Raw genomic sequence first — 12,505 nt, 5'->3', positions numbered from 1 at the left:
AGCGGTCTTAAAGTCAAAACAAGACATGCCTTAGTTTCCTCCTCACACGCTGGTTCAAGATGTCATTACAAGGTAGTCACCAGGTAGTGGAACACTCAGTTATGACATGATCACACACTATTTAGAGCAACAAGCTGCTATCTATTCTGCACTTGCAGAAAAAGACAAAAAAAAAATGCTAAAGACCTCATCACTCTCTCTGATCAAGATGTGACTGTTCTGGAAGATGTATGTCAGGTACTGAAGCCCCTGAAAACAGTTACAACCTTGATGAGTTCCGAACAGCAGCCTACTGTGTCTATGGTCATGCCCCTACAACACACCATCCTGACATCTTTGAAACACAGTGACACAGATTCAACAATTGTAAAGGATGTTAAATCTGCTATAGAGGCAAATTTTGAAGAGAGGTATTCAGACCCAAGACTTCAACAGTTCCTGAATGAGAGCACTGCCTTGGATCCTAGGTTTAAAACTTTACCCCGCCGGGATGACATATCTCGGAATGAGATCTTCAATCGTCTGGAGGAGAAAATCTTGCAAGAGCACTCCACACAGGTATGTGATTCTAATAGGCTAATGTGATTAAGTTAAATTAGTTTGTTTTTTGTATTTACATAATTTCACATTCATAATATTTCATGAATAGGACTAATCACAATATCCTTTCTGTTTGTTGTTGTCCACTTAAATATAATTTCTGCCTGTTTATTACCTTAAACAACAGTGTTTTGTGTGTGACTATTTCAGTCTCATGCCTCAGGAGAAGGATCCAGCCAAAACCCTGCAGAGGATACAGACACTGTAGAAACCAGTGGAGGCAGCCCCCCAACAAAGAGAACCACACTCAGTGAACTGTTTGGTGATTTTTTCAGCACAGCCTCCACTGCATCATCATCAGAAACCAAACCATGGCCTGATGTTGTAAAAGATGAGATTGAGCTATACAAAATGGTTAAAGTAATTTCTGTGGATTCAAATCCACTGAAATGGTGGAAAGAATGAGAACCAGTACCCAAATTCGTCCAAGCTTGCCAAACGTTATCTTGCTGTACAAGCAACAAGTGTGGCAAGTAAAAGAGTGTTCTCAACAGCTGGGGACATTGTGACATCTCAAAAAGCAGCCCTCTTCACAGAGAATGTGGACATTCTCATTTTCTTAAAGAAGAACATGAAACTACATATAAAAAAAAATCTGCCCATATAAATGTAAATAGTTCATATTTTTGACAGTATTTTTGCAATATTTTTAGCAGTTCTCTTTTCATATTCCTCTTTAACAAGAACTTGAAACTGCTATTTTTTCGTGAACTTGAACGTCATCATCTGTGAAGAAAACTGCAGTTACAAAAGCGAAATTAGATGGCAGTGGCAGGTTATTTTGTATAAGTTTCCAATTGACTGACGATATAAGTTATTGTTACATTATATCGTGAATAAACATTTTAAATTTTACAATGTAGTGTGTGGTACATTGCGAACAAAGGTCAGTTATTATTATATTGCATAAAAGTCTTAAAATGGCATAGCTTGTGCTTTCAAATTTTTCTTTTTTAAATCGAGAATCAAATCGAACCGTGACTTTAGAATCGAAAATGTAATCGAATCGAGGATTTGGAGGATCGTGACACCCTTATTGTAATGTGAACGTGGCCTTAGGTTCTGCTGAATGCAACTTTTTATCAAATTAATTGGCAAGAAAAACATGGGAAGTAGTGCTGCGTATTTTATATTACTTAAAACATACAACAGCTTTTCCAAAAAATACAAACCGTTTCTATCTTTTGCAAATACTCATTTCGCAAGAGTATCGTTTGTTCTTCGTTTGGAAAGTGGAAAAGACTACTGGTAGTGAAAAAAAAAAAAAAAAAAAAAAAATGCTCGTTTTGTATCAGCATTGCAATGTTTAAATACTTTTAGCAACTTTTTTTTATTTATAAAGACTTTAAAACTTGATAATATAGCTGGTTATGTAATGTCAATCATCATTAGTGGTGTTGAACTGATAATGGCAATGGAACAAAAATCGAATCGAAACGACAGCTATTATTCAGAGCTCTCCTGGGAACGGGGATCATGTTGGAGCTTTTATTTGCTCAGAGGGACAGTGAATGTATTTATGATTTGTCCATCCCTGTGGCTGTCATTGTTTATTTGAATCACACATATGACGGATAGACAGCACTGCATAAGTTCAAAAACTGATTCAACATTGCTCAATAATTTCTGATTATCCACTGGAGCGTACTGTTCCCAAAACATATTCGACTGACTACACTACACGTTATTTGCATCAAACTGATTGAATTCCACGCCTCAGTTGTTTAATCTCTTTGCAAATAACATGGAGCTCAAGCAGCGTGCGTTTTAACTGGCTTTTCTCCTTATCATTTTAATCACAAAGTCTTCTGCCTGTGTACATTACAGAGATTTATACCCAACTCGTGTCTGCTTTTCATCCAAAAATACAATGCCCACTTTAGTTTATTTGAGAGTATTGTACATCACTTGCCTTACCAAACATACTTTAGGTTAATCAAGATCATTCAAGTTTTTTTCTAATAAATAAACCACATACTTGTTAAATGAAATAGGACATGTATGAAAAAAAAAAATCAGAAAATGTATATTCCATAAGATCAAACCCAATCCATTCAGCATAGCTGAACGACTGTGTGTGCAATACTGCTTAATTTAAAAATATTCCTTTTAATACACAACAGGTAATATTCAACAACACTTGACTGAATGCTCTAAATGATCCTAGTCTGCACATTCCACAGTAGCATTGTGTGAAGACAAGAAAAGACAACCTGATTGTAAATGTAACATTGCTTTATTGTATAGGTCACAAACTGGTAGAGAAATTTGATAACTGCAATCCAACACATTGCACGAGTTTAGCAGGTCTTAAATCAGAAGCATCAAATCTTATCCCCAAATAGCTGGCGTGATAACAGGTTTTCATTGCAGCCAAGCAGGAGACATAGCTGCTAGTCAGTTGCAGACCAAGATCAGCCAGGGGGCAACCCTCCAGTTCTGAGAAACGTGCCAAAACGTGAAGTTTATTGAATGACCACTAGGAGATGGCTCCTAAAATAAGCCAATAGAAATAAAACCTTTGCAGCCTGGCGCCCCCCCCCAAAAAAAAAAAAAATGGTTTCACTCTCTATTGGTAGATTTCTCATTTATGACAACTGTACAAGGGTGAATTTACATCTAACTCATTTCAGTTGAAATTATACTAAGCCACAAAATGAAGCATAATTAGGGGCATGGTTAATTTGAGTAACAGCTGTCAGATGTCAAACCGCTGGCTGTCTGCTATGCATTACTTTAACTAACCAGCTAACAGATCATTGCAGTTTAACTTGTAGGAGTCGACAAGACAATGCGCAGGGTGTGAATGAGTGAGTGAACCGCCTATACCGCTTTATCCTGTCTACAGGGTCGCAGGGGTCTGGAGCCTATCCCAGGAGACTTGGAGCATGAAGCAGGGTACTCCCTGGACAGGATGCCAATCACACACGGTCATTTACATACTATGGACAAGTTGGGAATGTCAATTAGAATAATATGCATGTCTTTCACTACACAGAGACCCTAAGAGTGAACCCGGAGTGCAATGCCACTATGCCACCTGGCCGCCTGATGGAGTGCAATCAAATGCAAAGTAACATTAGCGTATAAATTAACATTAGATACCTTAGCATTATAACCAAGTTAAAGCTAAGCTATCTAGTCTTGAGGTAGCTCAGGATAGTAAGCATGTTCCAACAGCCAAGCTCCACTTACTCCACCCATTTGCCCATTGATGCATTTACCAGGGTTTAGGCAGAGTCAGCTTCAACCAAGATGGCAATGAAAAGAGCTCCCACAGTCAGCTTCGAAACTGCTCTTAAACATAAAATTAAATAAAAAATCTATAGATGATTTAATGGAGGGATTGTCTGGTTCTTTGCGAGATTAAACAGACTTTCTTTGTGGATAAAATTCTGCATCGCTGTTTTACAAAGATCACATACCTACAGCAAATAAAATCTGTTTTGTACATCATCACAGGACTGGAACTTTTCATCGAGATGTTTGACTAATACCAAGAAATCTATTTCCCCTTAAAAAGGCAGCGAGTCTACAGTGACCCACTAAACAATGTTGTTTATTAGCAATGTCTGACAATGAAATGGCCAGTCGCTGGTGTAGGTACATGGAGAAAGAGGGAAGCTAAGAGCTTTTCATCTCCTAATGAAGTACGCTATGTGGGAGAAATCTAATACAGTCTAAAGTCTAGTGACTATAAAATCAAAACCATAGAAGGCAAATATTTCAGTCAGATTTCATTTGTGTCATCTGTGAGGCTGCACGTGTGAGAAGGCTCTATGCTCATCCATCAATGCAGTCTGCCCTCAATTGGCTCTGCTCCATTCGATTTAATTAACTCCCGTCTTAATAGAGTGATTCATATCTCCATACACATTCTGTACATGGTTGGTACTGCTAGCATATGACGGTGGCTTAAATAAAAATCTACTTACTCGAATTAAAAGAAGCATTGCGTGCACCATTCGGAATTAAACAAGGTAATTGGATTAACGTGGCCAGCCGTCCAAAATGCCACTTCATCTGATTGCGTAAAATGCTCCAAGTGGAAACAACTGCATAATAATACGCAACTTAGTCTGTGGAACCCCAGCTAAAATCAGATGAACTTAATGTAGTAAAGAGTGAACCACAAAATATTACTTTAACTGGGTTTTGACACACATATTTTCACCATCTACTAACAGAGACCTATATATTTTTAAAAATTGTGTTTTTTTTTCCAAAAGTATTATCCTGATTTCTATTTTTCGCATATTTTTCAAAGTTAAACAAATTTTAATATTACACAAAGATAACCCAAGTAAATATAAACTATTACTTCCAGAGCAGAACGATAGCACATCCATAAGTTCATAAAGAACCCAGAACGACATCTCAAGAACTGCAAGCCTCACTTGCCTCAGTTAAGGTCTGTGTTTATGATACCAACATAGGAAAGAGCCTGGACAAAAGTGACATCAATGGGAAAGTTCCAAGGCAAAAACTAATACTGACCAAAAAAAAAAAAAAAACAAAGGCATTTGTCAAAAACATCTTGATTGAAACAAAAGTTTTATCTTTTTGCAAAGTGTGCGTCCCGTTACATTTGGCGTAAAACTAACAGCATTTAATAAAAAGAACTTCATACCAACAGTCAAACATGGTGTTGATGGTGTGATGGTCTGGGCTTCAGGATCTAGATGCCATAAATAATGGAACCATGAATTCTGCGCTCTAATAAATGAAATCATTTAAAACTTGCATTTTGTATCTACTTGGGATATTTTGTTTTTGTTTTTTGAGGATCTGAATGAAAAGTGTGGCAAACACACACACAGAAAAACAAAAAAAAAATACTTCTTTACCAAATACTTTTTCCCAGCACTGTCTAGAACGGAGTTCCTGTTATCGCTTATGTTACAGCAGCTGTAAGCACTTTACCCCTCACTTGTGTCACCAAGAAAGCACATTATCCATCAATCGACTTAAAGTTGGTTTTTAAATTGTGTAAAAGATTAACAGATATCAAAGTTAAGTCTTGACATTGAGTTGTTGGAAAATGCAGTTATGGTAGATTGAGTGGTTACAAGTGGTGGGTAATTGTATTAATTTCTTTATTTTCATCATAAATTAATAGAGTTGGATTTGCAGACCACTGAAACAAGGCCAAGACCAGAGCCAATGAAGCCAAGCTAAGATCGAGAATGACAACCAACACCAAGACAAGATCAATGCCACACACAAGGGCAATGATCTATGTCAAGATCAAAGTAAGAGTGATCAAAGTGAGACAGGACCAAGTAAAAATTTACTTCAGTTTATGATAAAATGCAAAACTATACATTTATGCACTCAATACAGTTATCCAGAAGCACAACACTACAATTTTGTCATTGCTCTATAATTTGACATAAAGTACTAGTTCTATTTCTATCCTTATTGATAAGGACATTTTTAGCTGTTTCAACATTCTATTATTTACTAAATTTCTCATAAACCCAACCTTAATCATTTTCTCCACACGTTTGGTTACAAAACATGATATTATCCTTCTCGTGAGCGAGACTGATGCTAGAAAATCTTTCATGTATACCTAAAAAGAAATGTGTGCTCACCTATGACTTTTCATTTAATAGAGTAAATAATAATCAACATCAGTAGAAACATATAGAACTGGGAGGCACAGTCATAATAAACCCGTAGCAGAATTCACATTAGCAGGACATAGTACAAGGTACTACAGTAAATCCATATTTTTTTCAATGCAAATCAAGCATTCAGTGTTGAGCATGCTGATTCCTCTTCACAGGGTAGCGCTAATGCAAAAGAAAAGCAATACAAAATGAGGCTAAAATTACAGTGGAAAATGCACACACAGTACAATCAAAAAGAACTGTTCGGTCCTTAAAAGGAAATTACACACCCTACTCGATACGATCAGACCAAGTCATATTACTCTCAGCAACACGGTGTGTCTCTCCCCGACATATTTATGAAGAGAAAAATCACCCAATCTCTGTTGTTCTCCTCCACGGAATTGGCAGCTCCGATGACGTTCCCCACTTTGTTAAATGCTCAATGAATTCAGCAGAAGCTTTTAGACTTCATCTGGTCCATTCTACAATAGGCGCCGAGCCAAAAAAGCACAGGCATGCCAGTTCCAGCAGTGTGCACCTGCACTGCAAAGCCTCCATCATCTCGCACACCATTACAGGACATGTGCAATTACCAGGAGCCGGTCTCATACAAGCCAATGGGGAAAAAGGGCCATTTTCTGAGTGCTATTTCTGTTGATTCTGACTGTGTGCCCATTTCAGCTGGTTATTTTATACTCTACACTTGCACAGCTATAAGACATAAATACATAATTCTTTTTATAGAAAACATAGGATTAGGATTATACTTTGACCACAAATATGACCACAGGCTATGTGTTGAAATAAATGATAAAAATGATCAAAACCACAAAGCCAAAGAGTCTCCATTCAACAACAACAACAACAAAAAATGTCCAGGAAATGGCAAATCCAAACAGCAGATTTGGATCTTTGGGTGCCAAATTGCTTGTCAAGTACAATGACCGTGTTCCTAGAGCCAACAGCATCTTTATTACCATACAGGTGCATTGCTTAGGTCTATTAGATTCAAATCAATTCAATTTAATTGTATTTAGATAGAGCTTTTAACAATAATAATAATCAGAATGTTCCTGTCGAGCAAGGCAGGGGTGACGGTGTCAATTTGTTGGAATTTCAGTCCTAAACTACTGAGCGACTGTAGTCACAAGCCATCAGAGAAAAACCTTTTATTAATGGCTGTATCCCATTGTGAGGCACAAAGTATTGGAAATCCAATCCTTTTTAATACCGCAACAAGCTCACAGTTATTCCTTCAACTTCCAATACTGTTTTATTTATGGGCCAACATGACCGTGCATGCTAATTTGACTTGGCTTGGCAAACCTGCTCAAGACATTAACATCTTGTAAAGCTTGAGAGCACCTAAGCACTTACCTTTTCGCGAATGTAATGGTATGGTAAAATGGCTGTAGCCTATTATTTATGTAGACTGTTATGAAACAGAACATGTGGTGTTCAGTTGTGCTAAATATAGCAAATTGCAGCATAACCTAAAATACTGATTGATTTCATTTAAGGCAGGGTAAAGTAAGGGTGGTAAACTGACAACAAATTCCAAATTAATTTAGGGCCTTTAGTATGAAACATGAACCATACAAGTAAGGCATTTTGTTCAGTACCATACGTCAGCATAACCTTCTAGAAACAAATGCAACATGGTATTACCCAACAGCATGATGCACATCAGACCAAAACAAGTGTTAATATTTTTATGTTTTTCATTTTTTTTTAGCTTTGTTGTTAGAATACAGTTCTTTTTATTAAAGTGTGTTATTGCAAGAACCTTATATCAGTTTGGCAGTGGAAAGGGACCGTGATAGGATCGCTGCTGTGTCTGATACATTTGTAATGGAACAACCATACTGCTATCACATCAGGGTTATTACTTGCTGAGAAAAATCCATCTGCTTAACTCCGGTCCTTTTTCCACTTATCCATGGGGTAAAGGAAGACTTATTCTTCATAGCAAAAAAAAAAAAAAAAGGCTAGATCACCGATAACATAAAGACAAATTATTGTAGAGATGGGGGGGATCGATTCAGTGATGTATGGCAATTCTTTTGTGTATCGCCCCACCGACTCCAAAATCTTTTTCCATTTTTAAATTAAGGTTTGCATTTGAGGCAGTAAAATGTTGGGATGACACTATAATCCAATATGTTGTCTTGTGAGTTTAGATCGCCACAAGTGTAGAGCAAGGATTTCAGGTCAACCATTTCGAACTCTTTACCTGCTAAGCTTCAAACATGGCTAGCTGTGATGCACTGGATGTTTTGGTATCTGTCCATCATAGCTAGCAATCTTTTTTTTTTTTTCCATCTGAAAATTGCTTCCCACATATGAGACTTGGGTGCCAATGATCGTGTCACCAGTGTACTTTTATATAATTAAACATCAATGTTATTCAATTTACCTGGCAGGGGCGATCGTGTTGTGGCTGTTTGCTTTATATGATGAGCCTACTTATGAAATTATAATTAAGTGTATACATCACCTGATGAGAGGTTTGCAGTTATAGCTACAAATTCCAGTTACTTCAACACAACTTTTTTTTTTTTCATTTTTTAAAATGCTACACAGAAATTCAGCAGTGTATTAAAATTAAAGTATAAAGGTTATACTTTTTAATTATCTATGTAGAAACATTGCCGTTCTATTATTTAAAAACAGAAGGATCATCAACCTTACAACTATTTTCAGGTCTTCATTAAAAACATCTTTTCCATGTGTGTTCACAAGTGTTAAAGCTTTGAACACTGTTAAGCTTCTATAGTGTAAAGTTAAAAAATATATATATTTTTTTTTAAGTTACCTAATCAGCCTTAGTCTATAATGCTTTATTCTGTATACAGGGTCACAGGGTGGCCTGGAGCCTATCCCTGGAGACTTGGGGCATAATGCAGGATACACCCTGGATGGGGTGCCAATCCATTGTAGCGCACACACACACACACAATCACACACTTATTCACACACTACGGCCAATTTGGAACGCCAATCAGCCTAATCTGTAGTCTTAGAAATGTGGGGTAAACCGAGCACCTGGAGGAAACACTGGAAGAACATGCAAACTCCTTGCACACAGACCCTGAGACGGGAATGGAACCTAGAGGTGGGAAGCCACAAAACTAATCAGTAAGCCAATGCGCTGCCCCTTCAAAAACTTATTGAACAAAATAATAATAATAATAATAATAATAAATATTTTTAGACCTTGGACACTATCTGTAACCAGCCTGTAGATACACTGCATGCATTAATGAAGATTTATTTATTTATTTATTTATTTAATAGCTATTTTCAGCTCAGTTATTCAAGTGTAGATTTTGGTTACTGTCAGACAGGAGGATGGAAAACTAGAAAGCAAGGAAAAAAGCTTAGCATCAGTTACTCTGCACCTGCCTGAAGACATGCATTTCTAAGATCTTTGGAGAGCTGATCAGATGATGCACTGCCTCTGCTTCAGGCAAAATGTAAACTTGTGCACAAAATGTGAACACGTGTTTGGAAAAAGACGAATGAAAAAATAAATAATTTTAAAAAGAGAGAGAGAGAGAGAGAGAGAGATGCGCGATTGATGGTCTTACCCAGCTTCGCTCGGGACTCCTCCAGTTTGCGGATCTGGTTCTCGATGAAGAGCATGGCCAGCGCGAACAGCACCAGCGCCAGGAGCTGAAACTTGGGCGGCATCATGATCCTTAGGAGCCCCATTAAAACCACACTACAGGAGGAAGATGACGGTGGCGGTGCTGATGAGGATGTGATCTATCTGCATGTCATGCCGCAAGTCGCTGAGCAGAGACACACGCGCGAGCTGCTTTTTCTACAAAAAGTGCAGAAACCCGAGGATCAGTCTGCACGCCGGCTTCATCAAGTGCATCGCATTTCAGTTCCGCCTTTAGGGATGCACGTGTGGGTGCGCGCGCGCGAGCGATTTGCTTGGCTGAAGTGCTCCACAGTTGTGAGCTCTCCCAAATGCTACTACCTCTCCGTGTGTGTGTGTGCGGTTTCCTCTGGTTCTCGGGCTTTATTCCTCGGTGTACTGTCGCTGTGTGAAGTCAGGCTGAGATGCATCTCCTACAGTGCCATCTACAGTACTGGAGAAAGCCACCCGAGGGGGGGAGAACTGAAGGATTTTTTAAACTCCAGGCCATTGTTCTCCTTTTGTCATGTCCCTGTGGTCAAACACCATCTGCATCATCAGCTGCGGAGAATCCGAAGAACCTGCAATGTCCATGTGTATATGTGAAATCCTTGTAAAATGTAATATTTTGGATTAAATCTACAGTGGCGTCTGAGTGCACTAGTGAGAATGTGATATTTATATGTATAGATCAACCATAGCATTATGTGGGTAGCACGGTCACCGTGCACCTCCAGGGTCCTGGTTCGAGTTCCACCATGGGGTCTGTGTACACATGTGTTCTGACACCTTTCTATTACAAACAGCATTTTCATCAATTTGATCTACACTAGTGCTTTTAATGAATCAGACCACACAGGCCAGCCTTTGCTCCCCATGTGCATCAGTAAGCCCCGGCCACCCATGACCTTGTCGCCAATTCACCGTTTTTTTCCTTCCTTGGATCACTTTTGGAATGTCCTGACCACTGCAGACCAGGAACATCCGCTGAGATTTGCAGTTATATATATTTCAGAGTTTTTTAGTATGTGCTAGATCCCCTTTTTTGCTTCAGTGGCAGAGTGCACTCAAGCTATTTAAAACCTTATCAACTCCATCAGATTGTCTGAACATAAGCATTAATAGAAAAGATTATACATGAAAGCTAACTGCTGAGGTACAAAGCAGTTAACATGGTCAGTATCATCACATTTGATTACAATTGAACAGGGACAAAGAATGAATGCAGATTATTTGATTACATTTTCAAGATATTGAACATTTACTTTCTTTTTTTCAAAATTCTAAAACCCTCTGTTTATTTCTATTTTTAAATAAATAAATAAATAAAAATAAAAAAATCCAGGTCCCCCATCTCAACCCCAAATTATACTATCCAGATTTTCAAGTAATCCCATTAATTTGTCCTGTGATTTTTAAAAAATCAGGAATTTCTAGTTAGTGCACTTTTAGCCTTATGGATCCACACAAGATTAAAATATACTTTAGACCACTTTTTACCAAAGATGGCTTTAGTAAATATTTGTGGTTATATTTGACATTTAATACAATAGACCAGGGGTGTTCAATTCAAACTGGTACTTTTTAATTGTGAAGAATAAGAGAAAACACTTATGAAAGTAAAACCTACTTTCATTTCTCTGTATAATACGCTCATACACTAATGTACGTATTAAAGGGTTTCACTAGTGACTGGACATTCGCAAAGATAGAAAGTGTTCTTAAGATGCCAACCCATGATCAGACTGCCTCCCCCCAGGATCTCCTTTTACCTGTACACCACACCACCTGGTGGCCAAAAAAGTCACCACCTGGATATAAATAAGCAAATAGGCAAGAGCCTCCCATTGGATAATTACTGCTGTGATTAATATGTTTTAGTTAAGTTATTTAACTGATACAGTGAGTAGCTTTTTATTTTTTATAAAAATATGTCAGAAGACATATCCTGTGGTCATGGCAAAGATGTTACCGTTTCAGAATGTTTCAGAAGGATCAAATTATTGGCAAGCATAGAAAACTATTTAGGAGACTGCTGCAAATACTAAAATTGGGTCAAGAACTGTAAAATGCATTGTTAAAACCTGGAAGGATAGTGGTAAACCATCATCTTTAAGAGAGAAATGTGTTCGAAAAAACATCCTGAATGAATATAATAGGAGATCACATAAATATAAGTGAAATCAAATCAGGGGAAAAAAACAGTAGAACTCACAGCTATGTTTACATGTGAAAGTAAAAGCATTTCCACATATACAGTGTGAGAAAAACTCAAGTAATTGGGACTAAACATCTGTCTAGCCTTAAGAAAAGCACTTATCAGTGAGACTAATCTGAAAAAAAGACCCCAGTTTGTTAGGAAGCATAAAGACTGGAATGCTGAGCATTGGAAAAGGTCAATAATTAAATTGTATTTTACTAAATGACATTTAAGTCAGCAGTTCATGGTGCATCAGTTGATTATATTCTGGAGAGTTCTACAGTTCACAATTTGGGCTATTTTTTTCCTTCTCAAATCAGTGTGCAAAGCAGCAACAAAGATACATCAATACCCTCTTGTTCTGATCTTTTCAGTTTTAAATTTCTGTTTCCAGCTGGTTAAGACTGGAAGATATGTCTTGTGCCATTGGAATCATCAGGC

General features: G+C 37.7%; 1 protein-coding gene across 1 annotated transcript in view; it reads right to left on the bottom strand.

Moving 5' to 3' along the window:
* The window catches only part of hs2st1b (heparan sulfate 2-O-sulfotransferase 1b), a 115,005-nt gene extending 104,793 nt beyond the window's left edge, over positions 1-10,212 (bottom strand). The window contains exon 1 of the mRNA XM_053497709.1: positions 9,809-10,212. Coding sequence (XP_053353684.1) covers positions 9,809-9,932 — 124 coding nt within the window. The 5' untranslated portion in view covers positions 9,933-10,212. The remainder of the gene's footprint in view (positions 1-9,808) is intronic.
* Between the last annotated feature and the right edge of the window lie 2,293 nt (positions 10,213-12,505).

The sequence above is a fragment of the Clarias gariepinus genome, chromosome 6 (assembly GCF_024256425.1).
Source record: "Clarias gariepinus isolate MV-2021 ecotype Netherlands chromosome 6, CGAR_prim_01v2, whole genome shotgun sequence".
NCBI lineage: Eukaryota > Metazoa > Chordata > Actinopteri > Siluriformes > Clariidae > Clarias > Clarias gariepinus.
This window is presented reverse-complemented; position numbering and strand designations above follow the sequence as displayed.